The following is a 20105-nucleotide window of genomic DNA, read 5'->3' as shown; positions in this document are numbered from 1 at the left end:
GGATCGATCCCTTGATCATTATGTAGTGTCCTTCCTTGTCTCTTGTAACATTCTTTATTTTAAAGTCTATTTTATCTGATATGAGTATAGCTACTCCAGCTTCCTTTTGATTTCCATTTGCATGGTATATCTTTTTCCATCCCCTCACTTTCACTCTGTATGTGTCTGAAGTGGGTCTCTTTTAGACAGCATATATATGGGTCTTGTTTTTGTATCCATTCAGCAAGCCTGTGTCTTTTGGTTGGAGCATTTAATCCATTCACGTTCAATGTAATTATCGATATGTATGTTCCTATGACCATTTTCTTAATTTTTTTGCGTTTATGTAGGTCCTTTTTTTCTCTTGTGTTTCCCAGTTGGAGAAGTTCCTTTAGTATTTGTTGTAGAGCTGGTTTGTGATGCTGATTTCTCTTAGCTTTTGCTTGTCTGTAAAACTTTTGATTTCTCCATCAAATCTGCATGAGATCCTTGCCAGGTAGAATAATCTTGGTTGTAGGTTCTTCCCTTTCATCACTTTAAGTAAATCATGCCACTCCCTTCTGGCTTGTAGAGTTTCTCCTGAGAAATCAGCTGTTAACCTTATGGGAGTTCCCTTGTATGTTATTTGTCGTTTTTCCCTTGCTGCTTTCAATAATTTTTCTTTGTCTTTCATTTTTGCCAGTTTGCTTACTATGTGTCTTGGCGTGTTTCTCCTTGGGTTTATCCTGTATGGGACTCACTGTGCTTCCTCGACTTGGGTGGCTATTTCCTTTTCCATGTTAGATAAGTTTTCGACTATAATCTCTTAAAATATTTTCTCTGGTCCTTTCTCTTTCTTCTCCTTTTGGGACCCCTATAATGCAAATGTTTTTGCATTTAATGTTGCCCCAGAGGTCTCTTGGGCTGTCTTCATTTCTTTTCATTCTTTTTTCTTTATTCTGTTCCACAGCAGTGAACTCCACCATTCTGTCTCCCAGGTCAGTTATCCGTTCTTCTGCCTCAGTTATTCTGCTATTGATTCCTTCTAGTGTCGTTTTCATTTCATTTATTGTACTGTTCATCTCTGTTGGTTTGTTCTTTAATTCTTCTAGGTCTTTGTTAAACATTTCTTGCATCTTCTCGATCTTTGCCTCCATTGTTTTTCCGAGGTCCTGGATCATCTTCACTTTCATTATTCTGAATTCTTTTTCTGGAAGGTTGCCTATCTCCACTTCATTTAGTTATTTTTCTGGGGTTTTATCTTGTTCCTTCATCTGGTATATAGCCCTCTGCCATTTCATCTTGTCTATCTTTCTGTGAATGTGTTTTTTGTTCCACAAGCTGCAGGATTGTACTTCTTGCTTCTGCCCTCTGCCCTCTGGTGGATGAAGCTATCTAAGAGGCTTGTGTAAGTTTCCTGATGGGAGGGACTGGTGGTGGGTAGAGCTGACTGTTCCTCTGATGGGCAGAGCTCAGTAAAACTTTAATCAGGTTGACTGCTGATGGGTGAGGCTGGGTTCCCTCCCTGTTGGTTGTTTGTCCTGAGGCAACCCAACACTGGAGCCTACCTGGGCTCTTTGACGTGTCTAATGAGAGACTCTCTCGGAGGGCTCACGCCAAGGAGTACTTCCCAGAACTTCTGCTGCCAGTGTCCTTGTCCCCATGGTGAGCCACAACCACCCCCTGCCTCTGCAGGAGACCCTCCAACACTAGCAGGTGGGTCTGGTTCAGGCTTCCCTGGGGTCACTGCTCCTTTCCCTGGGTCCCGATACGCACACTGCTTTGTGTGTGCCCTCCAAGAGTGGAGTATCTGTTTTCCCCAGTCCTGTTGAAGTCCTGCAGTCAAATCCCACTAGGCTTCAAAGTCTGATTCTCTAGGAATTTCTCCTCCCGTTGCTGGACCCCCAGGTTGGGAAGCCTGACGTGGGGCTCAGAACCTTCACTCCAGTGGGTGAACTTCTGTGGTATAAGTGTTCTCCAGTCTGTGAGTCACCCACCCAGCAGTTATGGGATTTGATTTTACTGTGATTGCACCCCTCCGACCATCTCATTGTGGCTTCTCCTTTGTCTTTGGATGTGGGGTATCGTTTTTGGTGAGTTCCAGTGTCTTCCTGTCGATGATTGTTCAGCAGCTAGTTGTGATTCAGGTGTTCTCACAAGAAGGAGTGAGAGCATGTCCTTCTACTCCGCCATCTCGGTTTCTCCTCACTATACACCTGGTGGTGCAGTGGACAAGAATCCACCTGCCAGTGCAGGGGACACATGTTCAATCCCTGGTGCGGGAAGATCCCACATGCAGCGGAGCAACCAAGCCACGACCACTGAGCCTGTGCTCTAGAGCCCGCATGACAACTACTGAAGCCTGTGTGCCCAGAGCTCATGCTCTGCAACAAGAGAAGCCACCACAGCAAGAAGGCCGCACACTGCAACGAAGAGCAGCCCCTGCCCGCCACAACTGGAGGAAGCCCGCGTGCAGCAACGAAGACCCAACATAGCCAAAAGTCACCCCTCCATTCTTTATTTTTATAATGTGCTGGTTAGCTAGCCCCTCTGGGGTATATGGGTGTACAAGAATTTTACAATGAACAGTTCAGATTAACAGAAACAGTCTCTTTGGCATATTGTAATTCCACAGGTCTCTTAAGTCAGTGTATTCTGTGGAGCAGGCTTGCAAGAAAATAAGTCCAGAGACGTATTCCTAGAAGTACATGGGTCTGGGGTCAGAGTTCAGTATCTTTAGGCCTAACCTGCATATATAAACTTTAAGTCAATATTATCTGTTTTTCAAATATTTGGTTAAAATTCTCTCAGGATTGCATTTAGCTTCCACATCAGTTTTTACTAACATAATATTTTCATAATATCATCTTTCCATCTAATAACATGTTATCTCTTTTCATTTAATCAGAAGGCTTATAGTTTTACGTGGAGTTTTATAATGTTCTTCATGTAAGTCCTGTCCCATTCTTGTTAAATTTATTCCTACGTATTTTGTATTATTGTTGTTAACTGTGAGTAGAATATTTCTTACCATTCTATATCCTGTGTCTTACTGCTAAAATAAATAAAAATGACTTAAAAGTATTTCTCTGTTTCTATTTACCTTACTAAATTCTCTTATTAATACTTGTCTTTATTAAAAGATAGAATCTGTTGGGGTTTCTATTTTTACAGTTATATTATTGGCAATACATGTGGAACTCTATCTCTACTTTTCTATTGTGTTTACTAGAAATTTTATTCTCTTGACTTCCACATTTACTAGATTTATAAGATAATCCTAATGCAAGATAATTAACATTATCTCATATTTCCTCTAATTACTAATGGTGACACAATTCTCTAGTTTCTCATTTTAATTAAAATAGTTTTGTTGTTTACCATTGAAAATGTTATTTATTTTGAGGTTGGTCATTAATCTTTATTAATTTTTTTTTAATATTTTACTGAGGTTATTCGGAATGGCTGACTGTTTTTCACAGTCTTTTCAATATTTGTTGATATGAACCTATGATTTTACTCTTTAATTTGTTGATGTAATTGACTGTTGATAGGTCTGTTAAATCAAATCAAACCTCTATTCTTGGAAAGCTCACTTGTCAGTATACATTATTTTTTGATAAGAATTTCAGATGCAATTGAAACATTTTAATTTGAATTTTGTATGTATGATCATGAGTGATATTGCTCTATTTTTATTCTGTTTTCATCATTCTTAACACTAGAGATATCTGGCATCATAAAATGAGTCAGGGAGCTCTCCATATTTTTCTAAGACCTGAGATATATGCAAGTCATGTGCAAGTATTTATTTAAAAATTAAATAAAATTAAATAAAATTAAGTTGTAGGGCCATATGTTCTGTTAGATTTTTTTCCTATCACTTTTCCAGTTACTTTTGTGGCATAATCAATTTGTTCAAACCCTTTGCTTCTTCTAGATTTTGGAGTTTTAGTGTTTATATGTTTCATCCTTCATTAACTGCTTGTTTGAAATCATCCATATTGTTTTAAATGACCAGGGGAGTAAGATCTTTGAATGTATGTTAATTTTTAGAATTTTAATTAGTCTTTTGACAATATTCAGTTGAGTTTTACTTGAACCTCAAGTAAAGAATTTTTAAGCTGGATTAATTTTTCAAAATCATCTTTTCCTACTCTTTTATAGGTGAAATAGAGAATTCAATGAGCTCATATATACTGTTTCTATTACTCTTAGTTTGGATTTGGGGAACAGTGATCTTTATCCTTCCCTACTGGCTTTGAGATTTAACACCCATATAAACTGGGTTCTATTTTTCCCACTCAGAGACCACACTGCTGACTTGCAACCTTGGTTGTTTGGTTAAACATGTGGTGGTATCTGTAAAGTAATATGTTTTAATTCTGATCTGTGTCTAAGAAAATCACCTTCTGAATGTGTTTTTTTCATCAAAATAGTTGGCTTTCCAAGTTGCCCATCACTCTATGATTATCAAAGGGCAGGATCGGGACTTGACATTGTTTAGCATAACCTTCCTTGTAAATTTTCAATATTCAACGAAGCTACCCCTGACAGCCATTCAGAATGTGTGATCCTTCGAGCTGCTAAGAGATGTTATCCCCTGTACATTTGCCATGAGCACATCCACTGTAGTTAAAATCTAAAAGCAGTTATTTTGTTAACACTAGATTAGATCTTTAATTAAGCTTTCATCCACACTAGCACAGACAAAAGTGTCAAACATGTAAGCCCCAGGAGAAGCCAAACTCATTCTATAGGCTCTTATCCTTCAGTACATCGTGAAGAAACTTACAAGCAGATGTCTCATGGGAATTTTGTAAGGGTATGTTGAATATCTAATTGTAAACTTAGCTTCATTTAATTTGATTTCTAGCTATGACATGAGTTAAGCCAATAAACATATTTGTTGAGAGGATTTAGATCAAGAGCTTGTTTTTCATCAGTTGGGTTTTATTTTAGATATTTAATGTCATCCATGTGAAAGCACTTTTTGGTTATCTATAGAGCTTAATGGTAAAGAAGTAAAAATGTAATTTTCTTTATCTGATTGACAGTTGAATGTGTGCACATTAGCGCAAAGAACGACTAAATGTCCAATAGAACTTGTATCCATATGGCTTTACGTTTGTTTTTGCAGGATCGTTTATTTATTTGGGGGCACATCGATCACCTGCAGTGGCCAAGCTTGGAAGTCCTGTTCTTACAAAATCACTCAATGCCTCTACCCCATGTCAGGTACCCAATTATTGGAATTTCCATTGGCTATTCTGTAGTTGTAAACTGTTAAGCTTGGGTTACTCTAGCTAGTAAATGCCGGCTGTGTTTTACTAATATTTTCACAATGAACTGAGAGCTTTATATGAGCTATTTCAACATGAAATGTCATTTCGTTCCAAAAGACATTTGCAGTATATAACTTACACCCTTCTTTTGGGGGGCCTATTCAAAAATATTTCTGTCATTTTGCATTCTTTCCGTGTAGTTCTTTCAATAATTTAAAGCTGTGGATACAGGTTGCCCAAACTGCTTGTTATCTTGGCCAACAGTGTTAGTTGAGGAAAATAAAAGCAGTTCAACAAGTTCTACTGAAAGAAAAATGAAAGGATGAATAAAGAAAGATAAATATGTGCAGAAAAAATAATTACATTTCCAAAATTTTATTTTTTCAGTTAGTCCTTCTGGTGCCAGGTAAACACAGACCAAGGGATAAAATGCTCAGGTCATTTCCACAGCACAACAGAGAAGAAAGAAGAGGGACTTTGGAGTCAGATGGACCTAGTTCCAACTGGTTCCAGTCTCAGTTCTGCCACAAATGATATGCTTCCTTTGAGACTCAGTGTCCACACTGGAAGCATAGTGTTAGCCTGCCTTCTTCACGTGGTTGTGAGAATTCAAACGCGTTTAAGTAAAGCACCTGGAAAAGTATTTGGCAGGTATTAGGTGTTCAATAAACATAATCCCTTTACTTTCCGTAACATGAATGCCTATTAGATGCTTCTGTTCAGCTTGCCTTCCTTTCCGTCCTGTTGAGAGTTCTGACATGTCCCTAAGCCTTTAGGATTTCAGCTTTTTTTTTTTTTCTTGGTTATCAGAAAATAATGAAGGGATCAGTAGCGACACACACTAAATTCATCACCTAGAAATGCAGGGTTACAGCACTAACACAGGCATTCCTGATGATAAATTACAGATCATCAGACCTTTATAATTAAAGTAGAAATTTAATTATACTTTCAGCTTGATATAATTCTCAGTGAGAGTGTCCAGAACTCTTAATAGGTTGTCCTCTTTTTTTTTTCCCCTTTGGTTTCTGCTGCCCATTTCTCTGTGGGAATTTGGATTAAAACAACTGCCTGGACTCCATTTCCACCTCACCTAGAGTCTCCCACCTTTGGTTTTTTTTAATTAAATCTTATGTGATAGATGTAGGTTTTTCTTTTTTTTTTTTTTTTTTTTTGAGAACTCCTGAAGCATTTACTTGCTCTTTAAAAGTACTTTACAGGCTTACTGAACTTTAATTTAAGGTCATATACCAAAGCAATGCAATTGCTGTTGTTAAATTCATCAACGACACTGGATAAAAAAGAGTAGAATTTGTTAATTCTGCCTCTTTTACAGAAATGTGAACACTAAGAGCTTATTAAAAATTCTGAGACTCACTGAGAAATCATACAGTTTTCTTCTTTTTAAAGATGATCTACATTTCCCATTGTTGTATGTGGGTAGCCATTAATTTGTGGTCATAGGGATTGACCCACAATTTATGATAGTTTCTGCTTGAGGACATTTTTCTCTATTGTGGCTTAAATTTGGAGCTTACCTGTGGGAGCTATTGGGGTGGAGCCTCAGTGAAAGCAATGGACAATTTAAATACTTGGTGGTTTATCTCTCAGAACCAAGTCCTCAACCTTCCAAGGCCTTGGGTACTGATTTAGAGGTTTGCCTTGGTTTGTGGAAAAGTAAGAATATTATAGACTGCCAAAGAGGTATTTGTTTTTTCCCTTTTATCTGCATCAATGTTGGTAATCTTTGAGTTAGAGGGAGGGATATTTGGATTACTTTATAGTACTTTCCAGCTTAGAATTACTATTAGATGGTTAGAGGTTATTTATAGTCTGAGATACACATGGCCAAAGTTCTCTCCCATAGGAGTATTCTAAGAATATACTCTTACTGTTTTATAAGTTTGTGGTAATGTGGGATTCTTTCTTTCATGAAAGTTACAAAATAAGCTAACAAACCAAATTCTTATCTTCTTGAGTAATCAGAAAATCCAGCCGATCTTCCTAATTGGAACATATTGATTGATAATAGTTCTATTCATGGAATAACGAATATTCTTTATTATAAAATGGTAAAGTGGGGCGGTGAAATAACCAAAGTTGGGCACTTTGATATGACTAAAGCCTTCATTTTATGAAATTACATTTTTTTCTCTACATAATCATACCAGGCTAACAGAGTTAAGAATATTTGTTTGAAAGGACTTTAAAGGAATATGAAGCTTTCTTTTGAGTCTTTTTTTCTAACAGCAGCCTTTTAGGGTCATTTTGCAAGAATTACCCTGTACTTTATGTGTAGCCAACACATGGCACCAACATGCAGAATTGTTCCTGTAACTACTCATTGTTCAAGATGTGGACTTTTATTTACAAGCTTCAAAAGCTCCTTTGGTCAGTGGTGGAAATTTGGCATTTTTCCTTGGAATAGCCAGGAGATAGGACAAACAGAACATGTGGGAGCCAGAAGCTAGTATTTCTTATTGCTGTCGAAATACTGTTACTGTTTTTTTTTTAACTTTTTCTTTTATTAATTTATTTTATTTTGTTATTTTTTATTTTTGGCTGCATTGGGTCTTTGTTGCTGTGAGCTGGCTTTCTCTAGTTGCGGCAAGTGGAGGCTACTCTTCGTTGCGATGCTCGGGCTTCTCATTGCAGTGGCGTCTCTTGTGGAGCATGGGCTCTAGGCGCATGAGCTTCAGTAGTTGCGGCATGCGGGCTCAGTAGTTGTGGCTCACGGGCTCTAGAGCGCAGGCTCAGCAGCTGTGGCGCACGGGCTTAGCCGCTCCGTGGCATGTGGGATCCTCATGGACCAGGGCACGAACCCGTGTCCCCTGCATCGGCAGGCGGACTCTCAACCACTGTGCCACCAGGGAAGCCCTGTTACTGTTTTTAATAAATTAGGAAATGTAAAATCTGAAGGAGATTTATGTGGATATTAATATTTTCTCACTCATATTTGAGTTACTGTATAAAAGACATATCTCACTTTTAGGACTACATAATTAAATACAGCAGGACTGATAAGATGAAGCTTCCACTTTCAATGCCATTTTGTGTGTTTGTCTTTTGTTTTTTTTGTATTCCCAATTCATTTTGCTATTCTAATCCTCTTTAATCAAAAAATTCATACAATTAAAAAGAAGTGAATAGAGATACCAGGAAAAAGACAGATGAAACGAAAAATAGGTTGGCTCCAAAAATAAAGTTTACGAGGGCCAGGCTACATTTTTGTCAGATTCTTTTTTTTTTTTTTTTTTTTTTTTTTTTGTGGTACACGGGCCGCTCAGTTGTGGCCTCTCCCGTTGCGGAGCACAGGCTCCAGACGCGCAGGCTCAGCGGCCATGGCTCACGGGCCCAGCCGCTCCGCGGCATGTGGGATCTTCCCGGACTGGGGCACGAACCCGTGTCCCCTGCATCAGCAGGCGAATTCTCAACCACTGCGCCACAGGGGAAGCCCCAGGCTACATTTTTGAATCTAAGTTTTCCAACAGCCAATGCAGAGAGAGACATGTGAGAACTCATTTGGTTCATATTCAAGGAAGTAGAAAACGAAACAAAAATAGTTCTTCTGAGACTTCTCCCCTGATTGCACACATACCAGTGTAAATGTCTTTCTCTGATTCAGTGCACACCTATTGCTTCCCTACGCTGTGCTCACCATAGCCCTCAATGCTGGGAATATACTAGGGACAATGTAAACACGTTTGCCATAACAAAATATAGAATTTAGTGAGGCATACTGATAGCAGTTCAGTGTGAAGTGCTACAGAGAGTGATAAAAATATAAAATACATATAATATAGACTATCATATGTAAGTATATATAATATATAATGTAACAATATATAAATTAAACATATAAATAAATATATATTATATATAACATACCCATATATACGTATAAACCATATATATAAATGATAACCCACTTATAACAACTCTCTCAATGAGTGTGAAACTTCCATATCTTGTAATGTTCCCCAAGTAGAGTTATGAGCTCATAGCAGAGAGAAATTTAGAAAAAAAAAAAAAAAAAAAAAGTAATATACAGTGGGGCTTGGAATGGTGCACTCATGATCTGTTCTCTGATTGTTTTGTTTACTCCAAGGATAGTATTAGAGCATGAGATAGATTCTAGAGGAAGCAATGGTTTATTGGGGAAAGGTTGAGCAGATATTCTCCCCAGTTGTACATTGTCAAAACACATGAAGATTAATCATTTAGATGAGAAAAACAGATTATATTTTATTGAAGATTGCAAACTTTTACTTAAGCTTGTTCAGATAAAAAGAGGCAAAAACATGATTATGAATAGGAGTCATAAGAATCACTATGATAACGATGAGGGGTGTGTGTGTGTGTGTGTGTGTGTGTGTGTGTGTGTGTGTGTGTGTGTGTGAGAGAGGGATGAATGATCCCCCTCCCCTACACTGACTTATTCCACTTGAGTTTTGAGGAGTTACAGATGTTTCTTTTCCTTTTTTTTAAAAACTTTTTTGTGTTTTACTCTTTTTATTATTCTAGATCTTGAAGATATAACAGATGTAGCAAATACCAGACAGGGGTCAACATGAAGCAGAGAAGGCAGAGGTAGCTGAGAATTTGGAGAATAACTGAGAAAAGACATGAAGATCTGACCAAAAAGCTCCCTAATAGGGAAGCAAGTAGAACAAAGACCATAGGCAAGTTGAGGAAAAAAGCAGAAAATTTGAAGAGTTCCAACTGGAGACAGACCAAAATAAAATGAAACAGAAAAGAGAAATAAAGAAGACATTATTTTGAACTTCTAAATAATGTCCTGTTAATGTCCTTTGCAGAATTTAGTCTCAGAGATTTACTAATTAGTAATTACTAATTGTTCCTAATTACATTCTTTTGTAGAACTGACCATTCCTCTGGGAATATCACAGGGCACTGTAGAAACCAAAGAGCAAGATTAGTTATTCACCTACACTCGGTAACTAGTAGTATAAGTCACCTGATATGGTGTCCTTTCTTTTTATAGTAAAATGAATGATTCAGCGTGTGTGTGTGTGTGTGTGTGTGTGTGTGTGTGTGTGTGTGTGTGTGTTTTGGCCGCACCAAGTGGCATGTGGGATCTTAGTTCCCCAACCAGGGATGGAACCCGTGCCTGCTACAGTGGAAGTGTGGAGTCTTAAACGCTGGACCTCCAGGGATGTCCCAGATTCAATATTTCTAAAAATATACAAATAATATAAAATCAGAGAATACAATTAAAAACAGTAAAGTAATTTGAGCTTCATTTCTTTTCTTTCCAATTTGCAATTAAAGAAACGGCTTTGTTGGAAGTTATTTAACCACAGGAAATTTTCTTGAATAAAATGATTCACGGTCTTGCATAGTCACCCTATACATACAACCCAAGTTGTGCATATATATACAACTTAGTGAAAACCGAGGAGAAATAAAAGCAAGGCTTTAATATTAACATTTATATAACTGCTTTTTAATGAATCAGGCATGAATCAAGACAATAATTTCCTTTAAAATGAAAAGTAGTAAATAAATTTTAAATGGTTGGCATAATATTAACATACAGCTCTTTTTAATAGAATTTTCTGTGATGGAAATTTTCCTCTGCTCTGTCCACTATGGAAGTCACTAGCTACAAATAGCTTTTGAGCACTTAAAATGTGACGAGTGTAACCAGGAAAGTGACTTTTTCATTTTGTTTAATTCATTTACATGTAAATAGCCACACTGTTTTCATACCTTTGTCATTATACGCATTATACTTAATTGTTCCTTTTCTTTGCACTCTCTCCCATAAAACTCTGAGGTCCTTAAGGACACTTAATTCCTTGCACATTTTGCAACACAGAGCAGGTATCTCTTTCTGTCTCTCTTTGAAGGTTTATAGACATTTGCTTTAGCAAGAATGCTGATAGTCCCACTCAAATGTCCTTCTTTTCTTCAATACCTATTAACTGAATACCTACTAAATACAAAGTGCCTTGATATGTTCTAAGAGGAATTCACAACATGCATTCTGATTCTGATTTTAAGACTAAGTGTTCCACTACTAGTGTGTATCACAGTGAGAGCCACGGATGTTGGCTAACTTCCTATCGAAAATCACAGCTGTATTTATAACTTTTGTTCAGTGATTTTACCCTTACCAATATTAAATTTGAAAAGACTCTGGAAAGTTTCTTGGTCTATACCAAACTAAAGAATTCTCCTTAAATCTCTACAATGCCATTTCTGTTTTTAAAAAAGTAAATTAAATATAAGTTCTAAGCTCTTATCTTATTGAATATAGATCCCATTGGTATTTACTCTTAATGCACTATTAAAATAACTTTGCACTGGTAATGTACTGAGTGACAATATGACAGCTTGAAATTCTGATGGGGCTTGCACAGCTCTTGTACAACTAGGTTTAAAGCTCCATTTTGCATATTTACAAGCTTGGAACATGCTGAAACTACAGCAGGGATCTAAAGTTTAATTGTGGTTGAGGAACATACATCCTCCCTTTCCACAGAATTTAATCAAGCACTGTTTGACTTTACATTTCTTGCTTAAAGGCCTGAGTGTAGGTGAGCTTGGTAGTAAAATCTAATATGAAATGGACAATCAGAAAGAATGCTTTGATCAAGTGGTGGCAATTCAGTAGACATTGAAAGAAAAAAATGTGTACCACATTGAAACAGAGAATGCTTGATGTTTTGAACAATTTTTTAAAAGAGCATTAAAAATTTTTTTTCAACTTTCATCTCCACTGAAATTGGTACCAACAGTGAAATAAATGGGATAGTAAATAAATAATATATGTAATAACATCTGTCCACATAACAAAATAAAAGCCCAATGACAAAGGAAAAAAACAAAAAAATTAAAATGTAGTGAAACTGAAAAGGAGTCACTTTGAGTCCAAAGAGAGTGATTTCATTTCTCAGGGACCTCATCTCTGAATGATACTGTGTTTTTCTTTGAAATCTGCAGCATTAGAACTCTCTATGGCATAATGAGAGGAAGAAAAAATTGCTGTGTGTCTGAACTTTTGTGGGGTTTTTTTTTTTTTGACATATTTTGTATTGTGTCATCCAACCACTGAGGCAATTAATTTTCACCTTGCACGGGGCCCAGTATTTAGTAAATGCTCAGTAAGTATTTGCTGAATAAACGATAGTGCTGAATTCCACATTACAGCTACTACTATCGGCACCTTAAAATACTCCTCTGTGTTTTCTCCACTACCTAGTTAACCTGTCAGTCCTTTAGATTATGTCATCACTGGTGGTGAGTAGGAACCAAACTGATCAAGTCAAGGCTCCCTAGCCTCAAACAGAACATTTTCTGGTTGGATTAAATTATTAATGAACAGTATTATATAATCTCCCAAGTCTTTTGATAATGTCACAGTGGAGAAGGAATTAATGAAAAGTATTCATAGCAGTTTTCTCTTACCTGAGAAATCAAGTTTTTGAGATAACTTTTTCTTGGATTGAGACATCAAGGAGAATGAATAGTAATACATGGTTTTGTAATTTTTAAGTCAGATCTAGAACGTGTATCTCCCCAGATTCATAAGAAGCAATAGTGAAGGTCCTGTAAAACTTCCATGATGGTGTGGACAAATATATGTCCTCAGACTTGTCTGAGCAGGATGCTAGTGTCCCACTTCTTTAGATGTCTCTATGGCATGTGTTAAAAATATCAGTTAATATAGCTACCTTGAGCCTTTTTTTAAAGGAGGGAATACAAAGGCTGGCAGAAGATGTACTTAGCATTTTCTGGGTCTGCATGTTTGGAGGAGAATTAAGAAGTAGTTTGGGATATTTTTAACTATAGAAGAGCTACTGGACACAGGTAAATGGAATATTTATATCATTCAAACACATTTTTCACCAGGTGCAGTTTTGGTATCGTTTGTCTCAGCATTCACGTCTCTCGGTTTTTACAAGAACATCACTGGATGGGGATTTGCAGAAGCAAGGTGATCTAATCAGAATCTCCAAATCTCAGTGGAGACAAGCAAAAATGGATCTCTTTGCGAAGGCTGGAGAATCTACCCTGCCTTTTCAGGTAAGCACGTAAGAAATTAATACAACTGAGCAGAAGATGCTTATTTAATGCTGATCTTTCCAGATGATAATATAATACGTATATCCCCTAAATGTATCTGATATTAATAAAGCAAACATTCACAGTCAGGGATGAGAAGAGAGGTTATCTTGATTAACTGCTCAAGACTTACTTGTGGAAGCATAGCAAAAATGGAGATAAGAATTGAATAGGCTGGTGGAGAGAAGAGTAATTTAACAGGAAAATATTTGTTTTCTTAAGTGAGGATGGTGGATTATATGAGGTAGTGAAAGAAATCTGGGCTCTACTCATATTTTAATCCCATTGCCTTATTTTCTGCTGCCCATTAATACTGAGAATTTAATCACACTTTTATGTCATTTACTTGGTTAATAATGAAAGAAGGAAACTTTAGCTTATCCAATGGGTGCACCAGCTTCCACCCTCCTAGACGTGACTCCCTTCTAGATGATGTTTGAAAAGAGCTAGTTTAGAAACTAGATTAGATGGTGGAACATAGTGGAACACTCACTGCCTCAGGTGTCACATAGTCTGAGTTCCCATCTCTGCTCACCCCATGGGTTGTTAAGTGATTGTGTACGTGACATCTCTGAGCTTCAAATTGTCCAATCTGTGAAAACCACAGTGATAATAAAAGCAATGCTTGAGAGGAATCTGAATTAAAGAGAATGTAGCTAAAATGGTAGCTATGAACATGAGCTGTGGAGCCTGGGGTTCAAACCCAGGTGTCCAGTCAGGGGGAAGTTGCTTAATCCTTCCGTGCTTCTGATTCTTCCTCTGTAAATGGGGTTGGGGAAGTAAGAACATTGTTGGGGTGTTAGAAGCCTCTGAAAAATAACCCACCTCATCTGGTACTCATTTCCAAACTGAGGTAAATGTAGAAATCCAAGAGAGAGAGCACAAGATATTTTGGAGAAGATGTATTTAAAATAATACCTCACCTCAGAACAAACAGCTCCACCCAGAGAACAACAGACTGCTAGAGAATACAGGACTCATCCTTTGGGGAAAACCTTTTTACCATGAGTGATTATGATGTGTGAGTGTTGTTTTATGGGTTGGAATACATGTCCCCCTCTGGTGGAGGATGTTGATACTGGAGGAGGCTATGGACGCCTGGGGGCAGGAGGTGTGTGGGAACCCTTTGTACCTTCCTCTCAGTTGTGCAACGAACCTAAAACTGCTCTAAAAGTCTTAATAAAAAAAACAGAAGACAAAACCCACAATGTCCTTTGTTAGAACTGGCTATTTGAGAAATATTATGAGTTGAAACTTGTGCCATTCTTTCTTGGCCTCATTAACCTACCATCGTTATTGAAGAGTTTCAGCACTGGGTTTTTTGGGTTTTTTTCCGTTTACTATTTCTTCTTTTGGGGTTTTTGTCTTGCTTTGTTTTGAGGTGCAAATTGAGACTGCTTTTTATTATCTGGGGGCATATTAACTAGTTTTTAAATCGACTAGTGGTTTGATGGAATTTTGTAATTTGATATCCACAGATGGGTGATGTTTTCTGTCTTCACTCCCCTCCGTGCTGGATCAGCACCACATGTTGGCTTTTCTCTCTCCTACCTGGGGGCTCCCAGTCAGCACCAATCAGCCTCTTCTTCTTCTTCTTCTTCTTTTTAATGTATTTTTGTGGCCGCACCATGCGGCATGTGGGATCTTAGTTCCCCGACCAGGGATTGAACCTGTGCCCCCTGCATTGGAAGGGCGGAGTCTTAACCACTGGACTGCCAGGGAATTCCCAGCCTCTGCTTAATTGTGCTGGCTTTTTGAGGGGAGTGAATTGTCCTAGGCTCTTGCTAAGCCTCAGCCATGTTTAATTCAGCCCAAGAAGGTAAGGATTTTAGCGTGCACCTCTGTTCCTTCTTACGTAATCCTGTTACTTGGCTGAAGTACAGGCTTGTTTTAGAAACTACAGTTCAGTGAGAAGAAAAATAAGAACTGTTCTCTCAGATGTCACTATTCAGAAGGCTATTACAAGTCCACAGTCTCTAATCAGCAATTTGGAAAATAAAAATTTGGAAAGCAATAAGCTTTTGAAAAACAAATTTAGAGGCAAAATTTCTCCTGACCTGAACCAGTGTTAGGCATTTCATTTAGTGATGTGTTTGATGATAAAGTGCTGCCCCCAGTCTCCCTGAGGGTATCAAGTAATATACATGACACATTTTAGATGAACATCCTCAACTCTGAACTATTCAGATTTTAAAACCCAGCTGGACTCAAAGGCTTTGGCAAAGGAATTTGGAGCCTGTGTTAACATTCTGGTATGAATAAGTCCAGATTTTATACACATACACACGCATACAAGATACATAAATACGCAGTCACACACAGATACATATACACGGTTTTATTTAATATATTAATATTACTTAGATATATTATTAGATCTTTCAAACAAATAGAAAATATATAGAGAGGCAAATACCCACGTACTCACACCTCAGAATGAACTAATATGAACATTTTGTTTGCTTATAATGTTGATAGGTTTGCTTCTAAAGATACAGCTTTTGTCCTCTTTGTACCCTTTTCTATTCCATTTCTTGTCCTTTACAGGAAAAAAAAAATTATGATATGTTGTTTTTAACCTGATTTTTCTAAGTCTGTTTTCAAAACTATGGAAATATGCATGAGGAGTCTAGCTAGGTGCAGTTCTACTTCATTCTTTTACCAATAGCTAATGGAAAAGATATACCTACAAATAGTCAATCTAGCTTTTAAATATTCAAATATTTAAAGTTTATCTTCTTGGAAACAGGCTCCTTGGGCACTTTAAATTTAGTGGACTGAATTATTTAAGGGTGACCTTAGTCATTGCCTGGTCATCGGTTCAATGTGACTAAACTCTGAATATGTATTTATATGGCGTCATCCTATATAAACACTGGAAAGGAGAAAGGCATAGGACTGTATGACCTCTCCGTTCGTTCTCTTGTAGCCATGAAATTCAGATTCAGTGTGGTCCTTTTATGTCTCTTGTACACATCACAATAGAGTGCAAATTGCTCTGAGTTCCTTAGGAAATCAGCACCCCTGGTTAGGTAGGGCTTTCATTTTTCCTAGTGGAAAAGGATTAGGTTTACTGTTTATTTTGTAAGAACAGCAAATTAACAACATTTCAATATTCTCTCCATTTCCTGTGCAGTTTTTATTGGAAGAATGTAAGTCAAGTAGTTAATAGAATTTTTTCAATCTGTTTTAACTGGGCCTACTCATTTTATATGTTCAGTTTTTTTACACAAATATTTTCATTTAATTTACAATTTCTTTCCTAACTACTCTTCTTAATTTCATATCTAGAGGTAGTACTTTTTCTGAATACTGTCCATTGATTTCCAGTTGATCTACTGTCTTTGAGTTTGCTACTAAAACATAATTGTGTCACATTTCAGATTTCATTTTAAAATGACCCTTTTGTGAAATTTTCCACAATGATTGATACCATGTTCGCTCTTGATCGGAGTCAATGGGATAAATCGATAACAATTTCCTGATATTACTTGACGATTCAGTGAAGGGTGAGATTTATAATGCAAAGTAAAAGCTGGTCTAGTCTCTGTAATGTTGCTCTGTCCTCAGCCTTCTTAACCTAGGGCTTCATTAAATCTTGTTTTGCCAGGTAGCTCTGTTCTGCAGTATCTGCTAAAGACCAGTTATCTCTTTATTTCATGATAGTGATGTAGTACAGCATAGTCATCCATGGCTCAGGTCACACATTTTTCATACTAGATATATGACCTTCAACCAATAACTTCAACTCTCTAAGCTTCTGTTTCCTTTGCTTTAAAATGTGGAAGAAAATAACACCATCTTCACAGTGTTAAAATAAGTGAACGTGCCTGGCATGCAGTAAGCTCTAAATAAAAGTTTGCTGTTGATCTTATTTTTAATACCACCATCATTCATCCAAAATTACTATAGTCGAATTTTTCTTTACTGCTTCTTACTATATTCCTATTGTCTCCATTTCCTCTTAGATTCATATTTATTCATTCTCATTATTCTTTTTTAAAGCAAGATATCAAAGAACCAGAATTTAAATATGCTAGTTGAGTATTTATCTGGAAAAGTTTCTTTCTGTTTTGCAGATCTAAAAAGTAATCACTTGATTATAAACAATATTTACACCTTGCTGTGCTTCCTGAAAGAAAAACAAGAAGTGATTCTGTTCACTCAGGGAGTGATATAATATAATTGGATAAGACAAAAATCAGCAAGATCCTAAAAAATAGTTTTAGAAGGAAAGATATTTACATATAATTTGAAATTTTAACTCTCAAATTACCTTGAGAAACTTATAAAATGAGGTTTTCACTCTGCCTTTGTCAATGATTGAAACATTTCTTCTGAGCAAACTCTGGCTCACATACCAATTATTAACTGATACTGTAGTTCCCAAAGGGAACTGCTTTTGGTGACAAATCAAACGATCAGCTTGGTTAAAGCAAGTAATACAAATAGAAACAGTGAAGATGATTTTGGAATAATCAGGTGATATTATTTACAGATATGAGATACATTTTTTTTAAAGGAAGTAACATTATTCTCTGTTTAAAGTTAGAAAATTTTAGTTAATGGTCAAATTATAATCATTCATTACATGGTCCTGAATTTAATTCTATAGAAGTAAGCAAGCAGACATGTACACGACCTAATATCATCTTTATTTTGCTCTGGGAGTTTATACTTACATTTTAATATGAAGATGTAAAAGAGCCTAGTGGTTTTCTTCGGACAAAATGATGTAACCATATTTTAAAGACCTACCCCATCATTCAGCTCATCCCAGGGCGCATCCACTCCATTCAAAGAATAGGAGCATGTACCTCTCTTGGGACACAGAAGTGCCCCAAACAAACATTCTGTCTTTTTCCAGCTTTCCTTTGAGTAGTGTAGTCCTTCAAATATGGTGGTCATAACTACCTGTCTAATGAGTTTGAAGAATTAAACATCTGTATTTTAATTGACTTCAATGTAGGACATACTACAATAATGAATTAAAAAAGATTCTTCCAAATTAAAGCTGTCCAAATACATTACAATAACTTAATGATGTTAAGCATAATTTATTTCTCACAATGCTTGTATACATTTCATCAAAATCCTTCTTTAAAATCTATTACCATTTTCTGCCTCTTGTATGAAGGCCAAATTTCTTGGCTAAAAGTCTACAGAAACCAGCTCTAATCAGAATTTTAAAAATCATTAAAATTACATACATCTCATTACAAAGTATCAAAAATTTCAGATTAAGAAATAGTCCCTCCTGAGCATCCTTACCTTCCATCATAGTCTGTATCTTCAGGTAACTATAACACTAGTTTATTTTTACCTCTAGACCCTTTTCTATTTAATTAATATGTATGTATGTACCACATATATCTAGAAATCTGAACCATGTGTATTTTTAGCCTCAGTAGTACCATACTATAAATTTTTTCTGTAATTTAATTTTTATTCAGAAACTTATGTTGAAGGTCTTTCCATATTAGCATACAGAGATAGATTTTTTTTAAACTGGCTCAGCAGTCCATGATCTATATCACCATTTATTTATTGATTCACATTTGAATTGTTCTGATTCATTTGCTATCAAAACCGACATTAAAGCAAACATTCCTGCCCAGGTCTTCATATGTGTGCCTATGAGTGTCTCTCTAAGGTAAACCCTGAGGATGGGCTTAATTTTTGTAGTCTATGCTATTTATTTTTAATAGATGTCATCAAATTGCTGTCCAGTTGGGCTGCACCAATTCATGCAATCAGTCCTCTTCTCTTAACAAATATTTAGGCAATAATTCATTTAGGCAAAAAATCCTATACTCCTACCATAGGGGAGGAAATAGTTTTTCTTGACCCTATTAGGGTACCTGACTGGGTCTCAAAATTAAACTAATAAAGCAGATTAACAGGAGAAAAGCATATAAAATTATTTAATGTTAGTTTTACCTGACGCGGGAACCTTCATAAGGAAATGAAGACCTGAAGAAATAGTTAAACCTGAGTGTTTTTGTGAGAGGTTTGATGAAGAGTGGATAGTTGTAGAAAGGGCAAAGAGTATGAGCCGAGTGTAATAAACTGGGGAACTTAGCTAGGCCTGTTTGTTCAGCTTCTCTGTGTCCTTTTGTCTTCAGAGATAAGGATATCTCTGGCATAGGGAGGGCTCCTCTCACATGAGGGTTTGATCTGCTTTAGAGGAAAGGTCAAAAAGTCCATCCTGCACATACCATTTCTCAAGTTCCTTTGGCTAGAGATATTCCATAGGCTGCATAGGTGCCCTATTTTGGGACAGCATGTCCTAAACCCCATCATCCTACAATGCCCAAAGTTTTCTAAATATACTCTACATGTTCACATTTCCTTTTTTTTTCTTGTTATGTTACCAGTTTCTCATGGTAACAGCATCTTAGGCAACAATTAAAACTGAAGTTTAATATTACCTCTTTGCTAAATCTTTTTTTTTTCAAATTCTATCTCATATTCTTGACAGAAATAATGAAGTGCTTTTCTTTGATTTTTAGTATCTTGTATTTCTCTCTTATATAGTACTTACGGTATAGCTTAGTTGTTAATGTATCATATCAAGTAAATTGTAAGATCTTTGAGACTAGAGATCCTCCCTGATTACGTGGAGATGCACTTACTAGCCGTGTCCTGGTCTACTGGGCCTGCTATGCATCCTTAAGACTCTGGACATAAATTCATCCTTCCTTCCTTTCTCCCTCCCTCCCTCCCTTCTTTCTCTTTCTTCCTTTCTTTCTTTTCTTTTCTTCCTCCTTC

General features: G+C 36.7%; 1 protein-coding gene across 1 annotated transcript in view; it reads left to right on the top strand.

Annotated features, from left to right (window-relative positions):
- MALRD1 (MAM and LDL receptor class A domain containing 1) overlaps positions 1 to 20105 on the top strand; it is a 653641-nt gene that overhangs the window by 96633 nt on the left and 536903 nt on the right. Inside the window, exons 12-13 of the mRNA XM_024129703.1 lie at positions 5099 to 5196; positions 13122 to 13295. Coding sequence (XP_023985471.1) covers positions 5099 to 5196; positions 13122 to 13295 — 272 coding nt within the window. The remainder of the gene's footprint in view (positions 1 to 5098; positions 5197 to 13121; positions 13296 to 20105) is intronic.

This window comes from Physeter macrocephalus, chromosome 11 (assembly GCF_002837175.3).
Source record: "Physeter macrocephalus isolate SW-GA chromosome 11, ASM283717v5, whole genome shotgun sequence".
NCBI classification, from domain to species: domain Eukaryota; kingdom Metazoa; phylum Chordata; class Mammalia; order Artiodactyla; family Physeteridae; genus Physeter; species Physeter macrocephalus.
This window is presented reverse-complemented; position numbering and strand designations above follow the sequence as displayed.